This window comes from Pseudophryne corroboree, chromosome 4 (assembly GCF_028390025.1).
Source record: "Pseudophryne corroboree isolate aPseCor3 chromosome 4, aPseCor3.hap2, whole genome shotgun sequence".
Classification (NCBI taxonomy): domain Eukaryota; kingdom Metazoa; phylum Chordata; class Amphibia; order Anura; family Myobatrachidae; genus Pseudophryne; species Pseudophryne corroboree.
Genome location: NC_086447.1, coordinates 247,731,268 through 247,754,201, shown reverse-complemented (window position 1 = coordinate 247,754,201; position 22,934 = coordinate 247,731,268). Strand labels below are relative to the sequence as shown.

The following is a 22,934-nucleotide window of genomic DNA, read 5'->3' as shown; positions in this document are numbered from 1 at the left end:
ACTAACTAATGTGGAATTTTTTTAGTTGCTCTTATTAACTTGATATATAGGTATTAAAGTAATTGCATATATATTCTTCACAGTATTATCGTGTCTTGACTTATTATGCCATATCAGTATTTGATGTTTTAGTATTTTGATATAAGTGCTGTCTCCCTTGTTTTGTGTTTGTATAGAATAATTTCTGGGCATAGTCACCATAAATAATTTGCAACCAGTAGTAATAATAATAATTATTAGTATTAGTATTCTAATAAAGGAAGACAGATGCTTTAAAGCAAATGCAAAATAGGTAATATTATGTCAGCAGTCAAGCATACATAAAACATAATGCACTTATATAGGAGGATATTAAAAATCCTATAAAACAAGCTTTTTGCATGAAAAACCCAACATCAAAGAAAGTTCTGCTGGCATCTACAAGGAAGGACAAAGGATATTATGGCCAAGATTGTTTCAGCGATAATACTGTATCACATCTTTCTTTCTTCCAATGAATTTAGCTTCTTATTAAAACTAAAATTAGCCCCAAGTCATTGAGAGCAAATATGAAAGAGATCACCACATATAAATATAGATAAGGATTAGCAATGAACTTAGTTACTGTATTTATTCATTTTTTAATGAAATCACACAATGTAAATAATAAGCTATTGTGATAGATTTTATAGTAGGTTGAGAATAATGTTATATTTTCCTACATCCACAATGGAATTCCCCTAGATGCAAAATTACACTGACTAGATTATGGATTCTGTTCAGCTGTCTCTTGTGATATACTGTGCAGGGGATGTAGTCAACAGGTCGATAATAACAGTGTTATGATGTTGACAATGTCAGCATTTTATTTGTCAACATTCTAACATTGTCAGAATATCGACAATTAAGTCAGACTGTGGACTGGCAGGTTAGACTGTTGGGCAGTGTCGGACTGGGGCATGTAGGGCCCAACCGGGGGAATGCAGTGGTAGGATCCCATGTTTAGGGGTGTGGCCAGTCTGCTGAGGGTGTGTGGCCAGCCACCTCATTGGTTTGACTAACCTTTAGAGAGTGCAACGTCTGGGCCCCTTCATAAATATATACAGTAAATTCAGCTGCTGCATGCATGACAATGTACCAGATTAATAGCAGATTAATAACAGCAATGCACTGTAGAAAACACACCATAATCCAGTATAAAGTAACATATGTATAATGCACAGTCTAGAACCTGATCCTTAGAGTAGGAGGTGGGGCCCCAGGCAGTGGGGCCCACCGGTGGTTTCCCCTGTACCCCTGTGGGCCAGTCCAAGCCTGCTATTGGTGGAGGGCTAGGGTTAGGCTGCAGGGGAGAGTGGGAGGTAAAGGTTAGTCACTAGAGGGAGGGCTAGGGATTTGGGTTATGGATAGTGGTCAATTACCTACCGGAATGCTGTAAGATCAAAAGTCTGACATGGGTGTGACAGTCGAGACCCGGAAGATGCAGCTGAAGGCGCTGCTGACACCTGTCTCCTACCCTGACCACTTCTGTCACTAGTACCTATACAACATTCATGAACTTGAGATTTCGTTGTTATTCAGTCACACTGTCCTTTATTACATTTAAGGATGCTGACATACTCGGGGTTCAAACCCATTGCCTGTGGCAATGCAATCAGACAAGCTGTTCATTGAGATACTGTATATGCCCTTGCATAGAAAGGTAGATAATTCTAAGCTAGAGAATTTTAACTATTTGAAGCTAACTTTGTACTTTGTGAAAAAATTATCAGCATTGCGGCTGAGCAGATCTATGTAGTGTGTGGCTGCAAGAGATTGGATGTGCGGTTGCACACGACATAGATCTGCTTAATTGCAATGCTGATTATTTTGTTACAAAGTACCAGTAGCTTCATATAGTGTACATCGTTTTTATGTAGGATCAAATAGCTCAATGAGTATGGTGTTTGATTAGAATTCAACAGGTCATATGTTTGAATCCTCGGTATGGCAGTATATTGAAAAATGTGTATTGGGTATGGTAAACGAATAACAACAAGCTCTCAAGTTAAGTGCATGAATATGGTAGAAAGAGGATTTGTGTCCAAATTCATTTTCTTGCAGTGTTCTGTAAATGTGTGTGTGTGTGTATCTATCTACCTATCTATCTATCTACAGATGTAGCCACGTTCATCGTGGCTACATCTGTGCCTAGCTACACGCCGATGATCACAGGGCGCGTTTGCATCTGGGATGCACGCGCATCATCGATGCACTCACACCCCATTCACATAAATGGTAGCATCTTTGGCCCTCATTCCGAGTTGATCGCTCGCTAGCTACTTTTAGCAGCCGTGCAAACGCATAGTCACCGACCATGGGGGAGTGTATTTTTGCTTTGCAAGTGTGCAAACGGCTTTGCAACCGAGCTCTGCAAAATCAGTTTGTGCAGTTTCTGAGTAGGTCTGGACTTACTCAGCCCTTGCGATCACTTCAGTCTTTTTGGACCCGGAATTGATGTCAGACACCTGCCCTGCAAATGCTTGGACACGCCTGCGTTTTCCCAAACACTCCCAGAAAACGGTCAGTTGACACCCACAAACGCCCTCTTCCTGTCAATCTCCTTGCGATTAGCTGTGCGAATGGATTCTTCATTAAATCCATCGCCCAGCATCGATCTGCTTTGTACCCATACGACGCGTGTGCACATTACGGTGCATACGCATGCGCTGTAGTAACCTGTTCGCTGTGCTACGAAAAACAGCAGCGAGCATTCAACTTGGAATGACCCCCTTTGTGCGCTTCCTCGTTACAGCTAGGCACCGGATCACCTAGCCACCCCAGCAGTGCACATTTGCGATGCAGCCACACAGGATGAGCGTGGCTACATCTGTATTTATCTATATAAAATGCGGGAAGGGGCATCATGGCATGGGCTTTCTCTGGGATCAGTCTTGTCATGCCCCTTTCCCACGAGGCATGTGGCTTATGTCCCTATTAGAAAAATGGGGGGGGGGTGCTAATTATTTCTCTGGCAAAGGGCACCAAAAAGTCTAGGTACGGCTCTGCTCCGTGGAGTTAAGTGTGAGACTCCATCATGTCACTTCTTACACAGTACTAAGGAAGGCTCTACAAGATGGCTGCAGTCACATGATGCAGCAACACACCAAATCTACATTTTCTAGAGTTGCAGACCACATTTGCTCTCCAATAAAGGGTTGATTTCAAACTTCAGACTTACCTCTGCTCACATATTCAGCTGTTAAACACACACAGTTCCTATGTGCTCCACCCATATATGGCTTCAGTTGAATATTCATTATTGAATCCAAGGGAAGAGTGAGACACAACAGGCACATCTGAACTAAAGCCCAGATGCAGCAGGCACAACTGAAGTATAGCATGTCTGAACTAAAGTCACTGAATATAAAACCTTGATACTATCATAGTTTGCTACTTCAACAAGATAATTTATGCAATGTTTCACCATTTACAGTAAACAGATGGTTAGTCAACACAAGTACAGCAACTGCGATGTATGATTGCATTTTATGATATTAACAATTTTACAGTTAAAGCACATCTATAGATAATAAGAAGGTAATTATAAGCATCGCTAGGCTAATCTTGGCTGCAAGACTGTTCAGACCTGCCCACGTGTTATATTGTCTAAACTACTACAGGTTGAGTATCCCATATCCAAATATTCCGAAATACGGAATATTCCGAAATACGGACTTTTTTTTAGTGAGAGTGAGACAGTGAAACCTTTGTTTTCTGATGGCTCAATGTATACAAACTTTGTTTAATACACAAAGTTATTAAAAATATTGTATTAAATGACCTTCAGGCTGTGTGTATAAGGTGTATTTGAAACATAAATTAATTGTGTGACTGTACACACACTTTGTTTAATGCACAAAGTTACAAAAAATATTGGCTACAATGACCTTCAGGCTGTGTGTATAAGGTGTATATGTAACATAAATGCATTCTGTGCTTAGATTTAGGTCCCAACACCATGATATCTCATTATGGTATGCAATTATTCCAAAATACGGAAAAATCCCATATCCAAAATACCTCTGGTACCAAGCATTTTGGATAAGGGATACTCAACCTGTATCATAATTGGAGATAGACAGGATACTTAAATTTACCAGAAATCTCACATCAAGTAGTGTTTGAGGTATCCTCAGGCTGACTGGAATCTCAGGATCAGAGTTTGATTTAGAAGCAGAACTGGGAACAATCTTTAAACAGGATATCATGGGTAAGGACAAGAGCCTAACCACCTCTGAGGACCAAAGCAGAAGCCAGAGATGGTTAAGAAGCCCTTAACAATGGAGGACATTATACAATAGGGATGGCCCCTCTGACACACATTCTTCCTGGATTGTTCTAGGGGAAAAATCAGCGTACAGGTGCACTCTGCAAATGCAGGTGTCATTTGTGTAGAATCATTTATAAATTGCACATATGTGATGCTTTGGACATGTACAAAGCTTGTAGATTGCGTGTTCAAGTTGGTAGATTGTAGACATAGCTTATGTAAGAGGGAAGGGGCACTCTAGACTTTTAGGGAGTTTGAATTAGCAGAGCTACATTGCACCCTCTTCACTGTTATATTGCAAAATAAGACCCCATATATCTGGTAGCATTCAAATGACCCATGAAGACATATTGGCACTGGAGGGATGGGGTGCAGTGGTGACATATGCCTCTGGGGCGGGAGGGAAGGGGTCGGAGCAAGCGGGGAACTGTCACTACCAAGGGGTCGAGGGAAGGTAATGTCACTGAGGACCTATTGCCAATGAGTAAGTCAGTGCCATTGTTACAATGGGGACAAAGGGACACAGGAGGAGGGGGGTGTTATAGACTTCCAATGCATATTTATCTTTATTAAAACAGTTAAATGTATTTTAACTTCCAGCATTTTAGTTTAATAATTTTTTGTACAATATATTTTGTGTAGTTTGCTGATTCTGGTATTTTATCCTTTTTTAGGTAACAATCTTATATATTAGCGCTCTTTCTTTGGTCTGTTTTGTAATAGACATTTTCTTCTCTGTAAGCATTACTGTTAAGTTGACATTAAAAGTTTTGATATTAGTGAGCTATAAAACCACATGGATTAGAGAATGAGAGTATTTTACACTTGTGCCATTCTTCCTTAGGCTTTAAGTTATTTTTCTTATTATTGTTTAATGTAGTAATTTTAAGAGAAAACTGTAATTTTACTGCGAACAGCAGTGCATTCCACCCCTAGGGATATGTATTTCACTTGTCATATACTAGGTCATCTGTTAATCACCTCCAGGGAGTCCCTTTGACTTAAATCGCTATTTTAGGAATATTATGATGATAAAACGCCTGATGTATTGTGCACGTTGCCTCCAGCACATTCTGTGTATACTGTACACTCAGTTTGAATCAGCCCAGATTCATGTAAAAATAATTGGTCAGGATCACTGATAAGCTAAAGTAGTAGAATATTATGGGGGCTGTGCAGTAAATTCAACAAAATGTGCAGTCATCAAACTGAAATGCGTCTTCCATATTTTCTACATAGGCATTTAAGTGAGGGCTTTTCTTACAGTATCTCCCAGGCCCAGCACCCTTTCAAACCCAGTACTTCACTTAATCGATCATTCCTTACAAAAGGTATAATGACTAGAAGGAAGATATCTGTAACGTCATGGGTACTTTTACGCTTCTTATACAGCAAAGTGAAGCCCAGTAGATGTTCACAGATCAATGAAATTGTAGATTCATTTCTGTTAGTAGCTATAAGTGCTGGACATTTGGGCTAGTTGTAAACTCCAATTCAATAATCTCAGTGTCCTCTTCTAGTTCCTCCCCAGCCAGGAGTGCAAATACAGTATCCAGAACAGTGAATAAATCAAGCAATAACAGCAGAAATCTGCAACATTACGATGTTTAATCCATCGTCATCAGGCACAAAAAAAACGTTTTAGCTCACCTATTCCCCGACACCAGACACCCACATGATACTTGCGGCATCCAGACACAAGAGAATGAAGCCCACAAATGACGTCATCAGTCTCTGCCCATAACCATACTGACCAACCTAATAAAAACAAACAATGGCAGCTGATAAGTTACAAATACACATTACAATGCAAAATGCTTAATGACACTCAATTGATATGGAGCATTGCTTAGGGCACAAGAACTTCGAGATAGTCCTTCTCTACCTCGACGATGTGATTATATTCTCCGAAACCTATGCTGACCACCTTCAAATCATACAGCATGACATAGTATAGCTATAATATAAATATAATGTGAGATATCATCAATAACAAAAAAACAAGCACTTCATCTATACAACTATCATAATTAAATGAAGACATGTACTCCCAAAGGATCATTAAGACTCCTGGGCGACTGAGTTCCTAGACAATAGATCCATCTAGATTCACATTTCTAGAGGGGAAGGGGGGGGCGGCACTGACATGCGGGGCGGGATAGCCCTGTGCTGGGCGTCCCCCTGCATGTCAGTGTGAATGATCGTAGCTGCGCTAAATTTAGCACAGCTATGATCATCTCGGAATGACTCCCTATGTCTAGTACTAATAGAACCTCTGATGGCAACAATCTAGGAATAACCTTTAACGCAGTAAACCTACTAACCAAAATGCCCTGGGTTCATCACTATAATGTTGTTAGTAATGAGATTGCCGGCATAAGTAACAAACATTGTTAAATATGAATGAATAAAATTTATAAGGATGTAGACATTATGCCCTGTTATACCAGAGGAAATAATATATGAGACTGGGTACTGAAGACCAATGTCACTGGTCTTGATATTAGCCCCTCTGTGACACATTTTTTTGCTGCCATAGATGAGCCGCCTCTGCTGATTCCGGCTATTAGACCCACCACGGCATCAGGAATGGAGTAGGAGTAGGAGCACCTGTAGAACAGTGTCTGCACCTGGCAGGTCTGGATGGCGGATCGCCCAACAGGTGACAAAACAAACAAACACACACATTCTCTCTCTCTCTGCCTAATGTGACACACACTCTCTCTCTCCCTGCCTAATGTGACACACACACACACACACTCTCCCTGCGTAATGTGACACACACTCTCCCTGCCTAATGTGACACACACACACACTCTCCCTGCCTAATGTGACAGACACTCTCCCTGCCTAAAGTGACACACACACACACACACACACACACACACACACACACACACACACACACACTCCTTGCCTGATATGACACACACACACTCTCCCTGCCTAATGTGACATACACACACACACACACACACACTCCAAGCCTAATGTGTAGAAAAAAGGAGGCTTTGTTGCTGTAATATATAACAAAGGGGGACTCTGCTGCCTAATGTGTAAAAAGGGGGACACTGCTGCCGTAATGTGTAAAAGGGGGACTCTACCTGCCTAATGTGTAAAAGGGGACCCTACCTGCCGTACTGTGTAAAAGGGGGACTCTGCATGCCGTAATGTATAAAAGGGGGACTCTACGTACCATACTGTGTAAAAGGGGGACTCTACGTGTTGTACTGTGTAAAAGGGGGACTCTACCTGCCTAATGTGTAAAAGGGGACTCTACCTGCCGTACTGTGTAAAAGGGAGCTATGTGGCCACACCCCTTCCCCATGAAGCCATGCCCCTATATTTTTGCCACGTGTCTATGGCGCGCATTGGCTCTGTTTTGTATTTGGTGGTGTGGTGGGCGCCGATGCTGTTTCTGGCACACAGCACTAAAATATCTAGTTACGGCACTGATTTTGTTATTGCTATCTCACATTATATTTTTATTATATTTAGTACACTATGTCATGCTGTATGATTATGATGTACCAATTGTGTGTCATGTCATCAAGCACCTGTGTATTCCATTTGTTTGTATTGTAATATGTATCTGTAACTTGTTCTTATCTGCTTCTATTGTTTGTTTTTATTAGACTGGTCAGTATAGTCATGATGGGCGGAGAGTAATGACGTCATTTGTGGGTGCCATTTTCTCATGCCCGTATGCTGACGGTAGCATATGGGTGTCTGGGGGCATAAACTGAGCTCAGTTTGTTGTTGTTTTTGTATTGTGCCCGATGACGATGGATTATACATCGAAACGTTTCTGCTGTTATTGCTTAATTTATTCACAGAGTGCCGCTTTTCTGGATATTGTATGTATACTATGTATATTACATGGAATACATACAATTCCCCAGCGGACGGGATGCCAGCTGTCATGATGCCGGCGTGCCAGAATGCCAGCAGTGGGGCGGGTGCTAGAAAGCCCCTTGCGGGCTCGCTGCACTCGCCATGCTGTGGGCACAGTGGATTGCTGCGCTCGCTACAGGTTATATTGTCCCCTCTATAGGTGATAGATAGATAGATAGATAGATAGATAGATAGATAGATAGATAGATAGATAGATAGATAGATCAGTGACTTGTGGTCAGGGGAGGCAGGGGTGGCAGCATAACCAGAATAAGGGGGGGATGCAGGGCATACTGTAGCCCGGGCCCACCTCTGTCAAGGACCCCCCACAGCCAGAGCACAGTGACATCAGTAGCTCTCCCTCTTGTGCAGCAGCAGAACCAGGCTGCCAGGATGTGAACAGGACAGTATGCATTGCAGGTAGAGATACAGGAGTATCAGGTTTCATGAGATACTAATGGAGCTTCCTGACCAGAGGAGAGATAGCAGAGGGGAAAGAGCTGTAAGTGACCCAGGGATCCCAGCTTCTCCTCCTCCCGCCTGGGTGTCAGGGTCCCATGTAACCTGTTATCTAATGACAGCATTCACGTCTAGAGAGAGACACACACAGAGCATCCTCCTGAGTCCTGTCCCGATGTCTTAGTAGTACAGAGGCTGCTGCTACTGCATTTTGTGCAAGATACATTATAGATTTTATTTTTCTATGTGTATTTTAAGATTGTTCCTCTACAGTAAAACATTATGAAATATTTGTATATCTCTTAGTTGGAGATATAAACAGTACCAAGGCTTATAAAACTATTCATCTAAATCTACTATACACCATTGGTTTATATTTAATATGCACAATCCATACCTCCCATTCCAGGAGGGACAAAATACTCTCTACCTGGACTTCCCTCTTAATTATGATTGTAATCATTTTTGTTGAAATACCTTTTTTGCCAATTAAATACTTTAATATACACCGTTCCCCTCCACCAGGGCCCCCCTGTCCAGGGCGCAACTAAGAGGGGGGGGGGGAATAATGGGGAATGCGCCCCGGTTGCAGGATTTGAGGGGGGTGCCGAGGAGTTAAAGAGGAGCAGGGTTGTTTTTTGTATAACCGCCAGTGCTGTGATGCTCCAGTGAGACAGCAGACGGCTCCCGGGTTAGTGTCTCTGACCCACCTGTCTGCCCGCAGCTGGCTCCAATGCTGTGCGGGTGAGCTCCAGTACATGGGATCTCTCCTCTGTCAGCTACTGTCCTAAACGCTCTTCTTTGCCATGCAGTGCTGTGACTAGCGTGCGGTGCACCGTGCATTGCAAGCTATAAAAGCGAGTTGTTGGTGCTGTGTATTTCAGCAGGCTATGATCCCGGCTGCCTGCCCAGCACCAACCGATAATAATCTGCCGGCTACATGTGACAAACCAGGTAAGTATCGGGTTTGGACGGATATGATGATTGGTTGAGTTACCTTTTTATTCCTGCCGCCTGGACCTTTAGCAGTATAGAACTTTGCTGAGAGGTGTGTCGGACAACTCCTAAGAAATAACCGTTGCCTTTAGTTGCTTAGAATTAATTTCAATTTATTGATATAGCAATGGTGCTTAAGAAATTCCTGGTAAGTTAAATAAGTATTAATTCGATAAACCATCACAATACGGTTTCATTGTCAACAGAATAATTAACTTTACAGTTAGTAACCGTGTTTATTACACTACTCCGTGCTGTCAATTCCGCCTGTAAATAAATGGATACCCAACTTTCTCTAATAACATGCCGGTTATAAGTGAATACAAGCATAAAACATTTGGTAAAACTCTAACAGACCAGTATTGCTGGTTAAACGTACGTACTACAACTTTGTAAGATTAGTACATGTATCACATCCCCGGTACTCCCCAAGTCTGACTTCAATATGCAGTTCAATTGGGTACTACTTTTATCATGTTAATTGAACTTGTCCTTAACGATGGACGAATACAGTTACCACTCTAATATGGGTGACGTCCCTCAGTGGATCTATCACAATTAATTCCCGTCCAAGCTATAGTCTCTCGTTCAGAATTTACTGTTGAGATCTGTAAAACGCCCTGTTACTGTAAATGACTGTGAGTGCCTTAATGAAGGTATTTATTAGTCACTCCATTACCAAGTCACTGGTATTCCTCTCTCACTGGGTGGACATGCACATCTATGTAACGTGACGGATTCAGTTCATTCTCCTGACTTTAGGACGCATTACACTGATTCCCTCTCTTTGTTGTTAGCATAGTAGGGTAGCAGAGGCTTGATTCCTGATGGAAATGTGATAGCTCTTAACTGCGATACGATCTTCTCTCCTATCGATGCTTACTAGTTGTGTCGATTGCTGCCTCCGGACTACTATATGAACGTGTTGAATCAATGCTGAATTACACTGCAGTGTGTCTTTTACTACTTTTCAGTCTGTTTAATAAGTGCACTTATTGCTATTTGCAGGTAGCTTGACTCTCTGTGTGGTGTGCCTGCGTGGAGTTGTAGGATTAATAAAGTTAAGGTACCTTTCCTATACTCTCAGCTGTGGCTGACTCTTTGTTTCTTTTTATTATAGATGGCTCCGCCTCCCTGGCCGTCACTCACCAACAGGCCGCTCCTCTCCTCTCCCTCCGGATCTCTGCGTCACTGCCAGCCGCCTCAGCTCAGCTCCTCACCACCGCCGCTGGAGGCTTGCGTCCCGGGTCCCGCCGGCGTGGATTTTCCGCTCACTGCTGCCGAGGGAGAGCTCACATCGCTACTGCTGCTGGGTGCCAAACACCGGGTGAGAGTCGCTGATCGCGAAGGGAGACCAAACCCTGTCCTCAAGCTCCATAGCCTTACAGCGCTTCCCCTGCTTCGTTAGCTCAGACCCCCTCTCTTCCGTTGCTCAACTGCCAACTGACTCGTCCTCACTCCCCTTCACCTCCTTTCCCCGAGTCCCCGTATCCTTCCGCCGGGACCCAACAGTTTTATTCTTGTGCAGGGCCAGTCTCTCTCCATATCCCCCATGTGCGGGTCCCCCCAGACTATTGTTCATGCAGTACAGATTTTTAGATACAATAAATTCAATACAATAAATACAATAAATTTAGATACAATAAATTCACTGCCCAGTGGGTGACAACAATACCACTATATTTACTACCGTGGTGCACAATTATCATCTTCACGGCAGTGGGGCACCACATTCAGCCCCACTTAAATGATGCTTGTCCTCATGCATCTTACTTTTCCACCGAACAGTTACAAAATGTCTTACAATTTTCCTAAATTACTGCATATACTAATGACTTAAATCAGTGTGATACAATATCTCATGCATACTTAGAGTGGACTTACAATTGTCTAAACCGGAGTGGTTTGACTCCCCTAGTGCTTCTAACTGGCCTTTTTGAGCTTATTTCCATATTGATCTCATCCTCATTTTCCTGAACCGGTTTGGGTTCCATGACGTTCTCATTCACTGGGGTGCTTGCAGGCGGTAGGGCATCTACAACTCCTCTACTGGATGGAAAGGGCCCACCCATAAATAGTAATAATTCAACTGGATCTCGTAAAGGATAACGGTTTGCATCTTCCCAACTTTTTATTGCCGGAATGGTTTCTCTTTGTACACCCTCTGACATTGCTTTGGATACGCATAGCTTGAGCTGATTTCGATGTACCATTATCGTTCTACTTTCAATTCCTTCTTCCTTCTTTATCTCATAGACAACGGTGTCCGGAGTGGGAAGGTTAATTACTATATATGGTATGAGTTCCCATTTATTATCCAATTTGTTCTTACGCTGAGTGTTCTTTTTCCAGACCCTATCTCCGACTTGTAATGGTTCAGCCAGCGCATCTCTGTTGTAATAATCCTCCTGTCTTCGATGTACTTCTTCCATCTTCCTTTCTACCACTTCCTTAGCTTCCTCAATGCGACGTTTATGCTCCATCACCCATTCGGTTTGTGGGACGAGGGCATCTTCCGGGATCGTATTTAACTCAAGATCTGCGGGTAGTTTTCCCAGCCTTCCGAACAAAAGGTAGTATGGTGTATACCCAGTAGATGCCTGTTCCATATTATTATAAAGATAGGTCAATTCTGGCAACAACGCAGGCCAGTTTAGTCTTTGGGGCAACGGAATCGACCGGATCATTTCCAATAGGGTCTGGTTTGCTCGTTTGCATAACCCATTACTTTGTGGGTGGTATGGGGTGGTCCGAAGTTTCCTACACCCATAGATTTTGCACAATTCTGTAAACAGCAACGATTCGAACGCGGGGCCTTGATCCGTTAAAACGCGTTCCGGATACCCATATGGTCGGACAAAACTCTTCAAGAAGATTTCTGCTGTGGTTTTGGCGGTGATATCCCGGACCAGAACTGTTACAATAAATTTGGAGTAATGATCGATAATCATGAGGGCATATTGATATCCGGCATTACTAGGCCCTAACTTGACATGATCCAAGGCTACGAGGTCCAAGAAATGGGATGTAATGGTGCTTTCTGCCCCGGCTGAACGTCTCTTCTCACCACACAGGCAGAACACCTTTCTATCCATTTCTCTATATCCAACCGTAAGCCGACCCAAAAGAATTTCTTTCTTATGGCTGTCTCGGTCTTCTTGACTCCAAAATGCCCGGAACGGTCGTGATAGGCTTGTAATATCTGATCCTTCTGTTGTTGCGGCACTATAATCTGATTCACAGCCTGGTGGGTTCTTGGGTCTATAGTGCTGCGGACCATAATCCCCTGGGCATAACTAACGCGATCCCTATGCCTTAGTAACTGAAGGAGCTCGGGATCTAATCCTTGTCGTTCGGTCCTGCTTGGAATTTTTCTTGTAGAAATGATTTGTTTGAGTTGTCGCAGTACTGGACTTCCATCTTGAATCTTTTTCCAATCCATATCATGCTGACTTAGAATGTCATCAGTTACTGCAGAGATGAGGATTTCTGTATGGTTAATAACCGCCACCCGTTGTTTACTTGGTCCTGGTCCGAACATAGGGATTTCTACTTCTTCCCATTGATCCTCTACTTCTTCTTCCGGACTTTCGGGCAGTCGAGATAGTGCATCGGCATTAACATTAGACCGTCCACTCCTGAATTTGATTCGATATTGGAAGTTTTCCAGCCGGGCCATCCATCTCTGTTCTAACGCCCCTAACCGCGCTGTCTGGAGGTGTGCTAGGGGGTTATTATCCGTATAGATAACACACGGAGTTGCAGCCAGGTAATCTTTAAATTTATCTGTTACGGCCCAAATCAGTGCTAATAGTTCTAGTTTGAAGGCACTGTAATTTTCATCATTCCTTTCGGTTTTCCTTAGCCCCCTACTTGCGTAAGCAATTACTCTTTCTTTTCCTTCCTGATCTTGTGCCAAGACCGCGCCCAAACCTTGAGTACTTGCATCGGTATACACTTTAAATGGAATCTCATAGTTGGGATAAGCTAGGAGTGGGGCTTCTGTAAGTAATGTCTTCAATCTCTCAAATGCTTCATCCTGGCGATTCGTCCACTTGATGATGGTATTCCTCCTTATTTCATTTCCTGAATCGTTTCTCAACAGTTCGTGTAGTGGAGCGGCAATTTTCGCAAAATTGGCTATAAACCTTCTATAATAGCTACGAATCCCAAGAAGCGTCTTACATCTCGGATCGTTGTAGGGATAGGCCAGTCTCTTACCGCTCTTACTTTTTCGGGGTCAGGCTCCACCCCCTTGGCGCTGACAATATGGCCTAAGTATTGTTCCTTGGACTTGAGTAAATAGCACTTAGATGGCTTCAGTTTAAACCCATAATTGGCGAGTCGACCGAAAACTTCATCCAGATGCTGTAAATGCTCTTGATAATTTTTGGAGAAGACGATAATATCGTCGAGGTAAAGAAGGAGCATGTCGAAGTTACGATACCCCAAACAGTGTTCCGTTACTCGCTGGAAGGTGGAGGGAGCGTTACATAATCCAAAGGGCATCCTGTCAAATTCAAATAGTCCCATTGGGGTAGTAAAGGCCGTTTTTTCTCTGTCCTCCGGGGCCACCGATACTTGCCAATACCCACTAGTTAAATCCAGGGTGGAAAAATAAGCAGCCGACCGCAAGGCTGCTAAAGATTCCTCTATTCGTGGTAGGGGATAGGCATCTTGGTGTGTGACTGAATTCAACTTCCTGTAGTCTACGCAAAAACGCAAACTTCCATCCTTTTTCTTGACCAGTACCAGGGGTGCGGCCCAAAGACTGTGACTTTCTCTAATCACTCCAGTCGCCTTCATTTCTTCTATCATACTCTTCACTGGTTGATATAGCGCAGGTGGGATAGGGCGATGGCGTTCCCGGACGGGAGCAGCCTTCCCTGTCGGAATATGATGTCGAATGCCCTCCACGTACCCGAAATCTGATGGATTTTTACTGAAGGTTTTCTCATTCTTCTTTACTAGATGTAGGGCTCCCACCTTTTCTTCTTCCGGGGTATTTTGATCACCAATAGTTATTTCTTTCCACCAGGGGCCGTCTTCCTCTTTTTCAGTAGGGCTGCTTGTTGCCAGGCTCTGTTGAGCTACAATGGGCCCCAGACCATCCACGCCAACTATATCTTGGAACGTAACTTCAAAAATCTGTGCAATAGGTTGATACCGATATAATCTAATTGGGTGATTATGAGGGTTTAAGATTCGTATAGGCACTCGGCCTTGGTTTACCGTTACTACACTTCTAGCCACCGTGAAGTAATCAGTCCAGCCTCTCTGATTCCTTTCGATTATGGCTTCGTAGTTTCTTCCTCTGGGTCCTATTCTGGTCTTACACCACACAATATTTTCCGAGTTTGGCGGTAACAGTATAGTTCGCTTTTCAGCTACTCTGACAGTGCCGATTTCCCCATTCGAAGGTGCGAACCGTTGCTGGCACTGGAGGAATCGAATGGCGTGTTGTAACGTTCGTTTTGCTAAGCAGGTACGATTGAATGATTCTTTTTTTAATATTGTGACTAATTCTTCAGGGCAACTCCTAAGAATATTCATTCCAATGATGACAGGTGGAAAGTTCTTATCATCCACCATTGTAACGAGACAGCCCTGTCTTGGTAGTTGAGCTTGACCGATTTCCACTTCCACTTCCCAATACCCACAGCACTCAATTCCTTGGCCATTGCTGGCTAGCAAGTTCAACCAGGCCGGCGGTGGTGTGGTCATATCCTCTTCTCCCCAGTGTCGAGCAAACTCATTCCATTGGATAGTGGTAACCTGAGACCCTGTATCTAAAAGCGCTGTCATGGCAACCCCATTGATCTTAATTTCTATCGATGGGCATGGACCCACATACTGAGGCCACCACTCTCGAGGTGCGGGACCTACTGTGGAGGGTTCTCCCGAGGGGTGGTCCCTGGCCTCGGGATATCGGGGTTTAAAGGCTCCCGTTGCTGACAATTGCGTTCCACATGCCCACTCTCCTTACAGCGTCGGCAAATCGGCCTGCCTTGGTCGTCGAATCGATCTGTTGATAGTCGGCGAGAAGTCCAGGCCGCGTCTCTTCTATTGACATAACGTGTTCTCCTTTCTCCTTGCCACTCTTGTCCTTGCGACTTAGGCGTTTCCTTCAAAGCTTTAAGCTCCCGACACAGTTCCGTCATTCCCTGGGTTAATTCAGCTATCTGCCTTCTCATTACGTCTTGAGCATCAATTGTAACTGTCGACTGGTTCCCTTGTGCTACTGCCTCCAAGGTTACAGTAGATGGTCTGAGCGGGGGCGTATCCCCAAAAATCTTGATTGCCAGCTCCTTGAACTCCTGGAAGCTGCACGTCGGTTCTTGGCGTTGCAACATTTTTATTTGGCCCTTCGTATGGTCGCTATAAATTCCGTCTATGAATTGATTTATAAGAGTGTCGTCTTCCGGTATAATTTCAGTGGGTTAGCACAGTTTAATGGCTTGTAGCGCTTCTTGTAATTCTACAGCGAATTCACGTAAACCCTCTCGGGGCTGTTGCTTCCTGGCGTAGAGACGTGTCTTTAGTTCTGACAGTGTCTTGGCATCATACATGTTAGCCATTTTCTCTAATATTTCTTTGGCAGTTTTCCTTTGTCTAGCGGGCCACGACTTCACTTCCCGTCGCGCTAGGCCTTTCAATTGCCCTATGACTATCTCAATCTTTTGAGATTCATTTAACGGGTACAACCGGAACATAGCCTCGATTTGGTCCTTGAAGTCCCTAAATTCCTTTGCTCTTGTGGAAGGATCATCTCCCGAAAACGTGAGGAGCCAAGGTGCGCCAAAATAGTATGGCATGGTAATAGGGGCGGATGCAGGCATAGCAGGCCCTTCCCAGTCAGATGTTTCTCCTGCACCTGATTGGGCCTGGTCGTCTCCTTGAGACATTTCGTTTGATTCCACGGGGACTAACCCTGACTCTTGTACGAATCCTGTTCGTGACGCCACAATGTGACAAACCAGGTAAGTATCGGGTTTGGACGGATATGATGATTGGTTGAGTTACCTTTTTATTCCTGCCGCCTGGACCTTTAGCAGTATAGAACTTTGCTGAGAGGTGTGTCGGACAACTCCTAAGAAATAACCGTTGCCTTTAGTTGCTTAGAATTAATTTCAATTTATTGATATAGCAATGGTGCTTAAGAAATTCCTGGTAAGTTAAATAAGTATTAATTCGATAAACCATCACAATACGGTTTCATTGTCAACAGAATAATTAACTTTACAGTTAGTAACCGTGTTTATTACACTACTCCGTGCTGTCAATTCCGCCTGTAAATAAATGGATACCCAACTTTCTCTAATAACATGCCGGTTATAAGTGAATACAAGCATAAAACATTTGGTAAAACTCTAACAGACCAGTATTGCTGGTTAAACGTACGTACTACAACTTTGTAAGATTAGTACATGTATCACATCCCCGGTACTCCCCAAGTCTGACTTCAATATGCAGTTCAATTGGGTACTACTTTTATCATGTTAATTGAACTTGTCCTTAACGATGGACGAATACAGTTACCACTCTAATATGGGTGACGTCCCTCAGTGGATCTATCACAATTAATTCCCGTCCAAGCTATAGTCTCTCGTTCAGAATTTACTGTTGAGATCTGTAAAACGCCCTGTTACTGTAAATGACTGTGAGTGCCTTAATGAAGGTATTTATTAGTCACTCCATTACCAAGTCACTGGTATTCCTCTCTCACTGGGTGGACATGCACATCTATGTAACGTGACGGATTCAGTTCATTCTCCTGACTTTAGGACGTATTACACTGATTCCCTCTCTTTGTTGTTAGCATAGTAGGGTAGCAGAGGCTTGATTCCTGATGGAAATGTGATAGCTCTTAACTGCGATACGATCTTCTCTCCTATCGATGCTTACTAGTTGTGTCGATTGCTGCCTCCGGACTACTATATGAACGTGTTGAATCAATGCTGAATTACACTGCAGTGTGTCTTTTACTACTTTTCAGTCTGTTTAATAAGTGCACTTATTGCTATTTGCAGGTAGCTTGACTCTCTGTGTGGTGTGCCTGCGTGGAGTTGTAGGATTAATAAAGTTAAGGTACCTTTCCTATACTCTCAGCTGTGGCTGACTCTTTGTTTCTTTTTATTATAGATGGCTCCGCCTCATTGGCCGTCACTCACCAACAGGCCGCTCCTCTCCTCTCCCTCCGGATCTCTGCGTCACTGCCAGCCGCCTCAGCTCAGCTCCTCACCACCGCCGCTGGAGGCTTGCGTCCCGGGTCCCGCCGGCGTGGATTTTCCGCTCACTGCTGCCGAGGGAGAGCTCACATCGCTACTGCTGCTGGGTGCCAAACACCGGGTGAGAGTCGCTGATCGCGAAGGGAGACCAAACCCTGTCCTCAAGCTCCGTAGCCTTACAGCGCTTCCCCTGCTTCGTTAGCTCAGACACCCTCTCTTCCGTTGCTCAACTGCCAACTGACTCGTCCTCACTCCCCTTCACCTCCTTTCCCCGAGTCCCCGTATCCTTCCGCCGGGACCCAACAGTTTTATTCTTGTGCAGGGCCAGTCTCTCTCCATATCCCCCATGTGCGGGTCCCCCCAGACTATTGTTCATGCAGTACAGATTTTTAGATACAATAAATTCAATACAATAAATACAATAAATTTAGATACAATAAATTCACTGCCCAGTGGGTGACAACAATACCACTATATTTACTACCGTGGTGCACAATTATCATCTTCATGGCAGTGGGGCACCACATACATACCATTGAGAGGACATGCTGCTCCAGGCTTTTGCTTATTAACAGTTGCAGTCACCGATGTTACAGAAATCAAAGGTTCACTTTGCTAGCTAAACACTTGACAGTGGATACTAAGAGCCTGGGCAACCTCCAACTCTATTAGTATCACTACAGCAGCTTTGTAGTGAGTTTAAAGACAGACTTTATTATCGGCACTGTGCTTCCAGTTAGCAGTATCAACCTAAGCTTTGCCTCCCAGAGGGGGAGGATTTGGTGTAGCTTATAGGGGAATGTAGTGTAGTAATGTACATATAGGGTATGTAGTGTAGTAATGTACTGCAGTATATAGGGGCATGTAGTGCACTGATGTGGTCTAGCATATAAGTATATAAGGGGATGAAGTGTAGTGATGTAGTGTAGCATATAGGATATGTAGTGCAGTGTATAGGGACATGTAGTGTAGTGATGTAGTTCAGCGTGTAGGAGATGTAGTATAGTGATGTAGTGCAGTGGATAGGGGAATGTACTGCAGTATATAGGGGCACGCAGTGCACCGATGTGGTCTAGCATATAAGGGGATGTAGTGTAGTGATGTAGTGTAGCATATAGGATATGTAGTGTGCAGTGTATAGGGACATGTAGTGTAGTGATTTAGTTCAGCATGTAGATGACATAGTGCAGTGATCTTATACTGCAATGTATGGGGAGCTGCTGCTGGGGAGGCATGTGGCGCTTACGGCATTTGGGGCACATAGGGGAATATTGTCCAATAGTATTCCTTTTTTTATCCCCTTTTTTCGAAATTTTTGATAATCTGATTATTTTAGTCTGACAGGGTTTGGGGTTTTTTTGTTTATTTTTATTCATTTATTTATTTGGGGGGGGGGGGGGGGGGGGCAAATTACTGCCTTTTCCCGGGTGGCGAAAATCTTAGTTTCGTATCTGCACTGTCTTAAGTGCCCCAGGCCGCCCCCAAGGCTTAATCCGGCCCTGATTGGCACAGTCTCACCTGTCATACTCCAGTACACTCTAGAGCAGAGGTTCTCAAACTCGGTCCTCGGGGGCACACACAGTGCATGTTTTGCAGGTCTCCTCACAGAATCGCAAGTGAAATAATTAGCTCCACCTGTGGACCTTTTAAAATGTGTCAGTGAGTAATTAATACACCTGTGCACCTGCTGGGTTACCTGCAAAACATGCACTGTGTGTGCCACCGAGGACCGAGTTTGAGAACCTCTGCTCTAGAGTTTTGAGTGTGGAGATAATTAAGGTAATGCAGGGGAGATATTTATAACTTATGAGTGTTACCGTTGTATTATTCATAACATCTTTGTGTTGTTCTAGTCACCACAAAATAATGTGTGTGTGTGTGTGTGTGTGTGTGTGTGACGTGTGTGTGTGTGTGTGTGTGTGTGTGTGTATGTGTGTGTGTGTGTGTGTGTACCTCCCAACATTGGAGCGCAGCAAGGAGGGACACTTTCGCGCGCCGAAGGCGTGCCCCCGAAATTAGGTGTGTGGCCTATCGGAAAGGGGGCGTGGCCACGCGGCAAGTGCCGCGATCGCAGGCCACGCCCCCGTTTCCATCATTATGGGGGCATGAACAGCGCTGTGAGAGCTGCTGGTCATGCCCCCTGTCCCTCTCTGCCGTGAATAGACACTGTGCACATGCGCACAGCATCTATTCACCGCTGCTCTGCTCAGAGCAACGAGTGACAGGGGGGGGATCTCCCAACTGCCCCCCCACCCGCTGGACACTGCGACCCGCAGGTGGGACAGCGGGACAGACCGTGAAAAACGGGACTGTCCCGCCAAAATCGAGACAGTTGGGAGGTGTGTGTGTGTGTGTGTGTGTGTGTGTGTGTGTGTGTGTGTGTGTAAATCTGGCTCTGTTAATAGCCAGTGCACTGACCTCCCTGCACCTCTCTGATAAACACTATCTTATATCTATTATGTAAGTAAATAGAACAGAAAACACCATATACAGTACCACAGTATTAATAATAATAATAATAATAATAATAATACATTACTTGCCATCCAAACACCCTTGTGAGTACTGTCCTGCTTATCCATAATCCTCATTTACGGATTAATATGAAAAATAAACACCAAATATAGAATAAATAAATTTGTACAGAAAAGCAAATCTGACATTTTCAAGAGTTGACATTTTTATTATACTTTGATTCCATTGTCTGCATAAGTCTGATTTAATGTGTTCTCCCCAAATGAGATCCTAACTAATGCTAAATGTGTAAAGCTCTTAATGCCTTATTCCATCTAAAAAAAATCTGACAGCTAGAAATAATCAAGAACTTCAAACAACATTTTATGAGTCACGCACAGATTTTATTAGATGCCCTCTATACTTTGATATGTGACTGAAATCATATTGCTACTTATATATTCTAGCGTTCGTGCTATTTGCTTTGTCTGTGTCTTTTCATGTATGATGGGTAGATTCCAAGTATTTTTAGTCTGCAATAGCAATAAATTATTCATATAAAGAATATCTCACACTGTAATTCAGATTATCACCATGTGACAGACGGCATTCACATTTCTATCTACCTAGAATTGCCAGCTTCAGATTGTAATAAATGCTGTGCCAGTGCATTAAATGTCAATGCACCTGATTTTATGCCAGGTACAGTATTGTATGCATTGTTTTGTGTAGGGAATGATTGATAGATAGATAGATAGATAGATAGATAGATAGATAGATAGATAGATAGATAGATAGATAGATAGATAGATAGATAGATAGCAGGGCCAGCTCAAGGCACATTCCTTAGGAGCGGCCGCATTGTGTGCCAGACTCCTAAGGGCGGCCGTCAGCCCTCTGCCCTTACATATCAGGTGCCGGTTTGTGAGCCAATCAGAGCACGCAGACAGGCAGCAGCATCTCCTGATTGGCTCACGAACCGGCGTCTTATTTGACATACATGCCACCGGAGACGGACTGAGAGGCAGGAAAGGCGCGTGCTGGGCTCTCTTCACCTCAGACACAGCTGCGGAGACCAACAGCAAAGACCAGCCAAGCATAGCAGCGGCAGCAGAACCCAACGTGCGGAGGTGGTGAGCAGCACTACTGATGGGATATTTCTATCTTGCACTGTGGGGGCATATGTGTATCTGGCTCTACTGGGGGCATATGTGTATCTAGCACTGTGGGGGCATATGTGTAACTGGCACTATTGGGGGAATATGTGTATCTGGCACTATTGAGGGCATATGTGTATCTGGCACTGTTGGGGCATATGTGTATCTGGCACTGTGGGGGCATATGTGTATCTGGCACAACTGGGGGCATATGTGTATCTAGCACTGTGTGGGCATATGTGTATCTGGCACTATTAAGGGCATATGTGTATCTGGCACTCTACTGGGGTTATTAGTGTATCTGGCACTATACTGGAATATTATGTGTATCTGACACTGTATTGGGGGCATTATGTGTAGGGAGCACTACTGTGGGCTTATGTGTAAGGCTTCTCATTGTGTTTGTAGAGGCGAGGGTGAAAATATATATATTTATAGTGCATTGATGGGGGGGCTTCAACATTTCTCGCTCAGGGTGTTAGTAGGCCTGGAGCCGGCCCTGACAGAGATAGATAGATAGATAGATAGATAGATAGATAGATAGATAGATAGATAGATAGAAGATATGAAGTGCTAGTGTCCTCTCACTCTCATGATTCATTAATTAGATAAATGAGGCTAACAATCAAAGTAATTTTGGAGAACAACAGAACATTTTAAAGAAATGAAGTGATTGGCTCAAAAGTAAAGCTGGGGACACACCTGGCCGACCTGTTTGACGATTGTAAGTGCATAAACATTTACCAATCGTCTGCCTGATATCTTGTGCCTGACATCACAGCTGGACGCTCATTTACATGTGCCTGCCCAGTTGAGATGTCAGTCACCGGCGGCCCCTACAACAACAACACCATATGTTTGTGAACAGACATATATCGGTGGTAAACACCTGCTGACCGGCTTGCAATAGATATAATGTATCACTCAGTGTGTAGTGTACCCAGTTTAACAGTAATATGTGGACTGGAGAGTGACCGTTTCACACTTGTCTATTTACTAAGCCTTGGAGAGAGATAAAGTGGATAGAGATAAAGTACCAGCCAATCAGCTCCTAACTGCCATGTTACAGGCTGTGTTTGAAAAATGACAGATAGCAGTTGGTTGGCTGGCACTTTATCTCCATCCACTTTATCTCTATCCAAGGTTTAGTAAATAGACCCCTTGTGGGGCTAATGAGAAGTCACACACATAGTGGCTGTAGCTGAGAGCAGCCGTGGAAGCCTGACTTACTACTTATGCTAATGTGAGTATCCATTCCACTAATGCAGGGGACCATGTGAGTGTGCAAGCGGGCACAGTGACACCCATTAATTTTATGCCAACCGCCAGTACCATTATAATTAGTATGGCCATTCACATCAGCCCCATACTAGGTACAGGAGATCTGTCAGAACCAGACTATCTCCATACACACACAGAGCTTGTGATACACACCCACAACACTCCCAAGACACT

At 43.8% G+C, this 22,934-nt stretch overlaps 1 protein-coding gene across 1 annotated transcript; it reads right to left on the bottom strand.

The window, feature by feature from the left end:
* Positions 1-5,925: 5,925 nt before the first annotated feature.
* Positions 5,926-14,025, bottom strand: LOC134911312 (uncharacterized protein K02A2.6-like). The gene is made up of 2 exons (XM_063919576.1): positions 10,790-14,025; positions 5,926-6,049 (listed from the first exon to the last, which is right to left on the bottom strand). Exon 1 carries the CDS (start codon positions 12,733-12,735, stop codon positions 11,521-11,523), a length of 1,215 nt encoding a protein of 404 aa, XP_063775646.1. The 5' UTR covers positions 12,736-14,025; the 3' UTR covers positions 5,926-6,049; positions 10,790-11,520.
* Positions 14,026-22,934: the final 8,909 nt, after the last annotated feature.

Bases quoted from the DNA above. Each gene is read 5' to 3' on its own strand.
- LOC134911312 (XM_063919576.1), bottom strand. From the start codon at position 12,735: ATGGATAGAAAGGTGTTCTGCCTGTGTGGTGAGAAGAGACGTTCAGCC.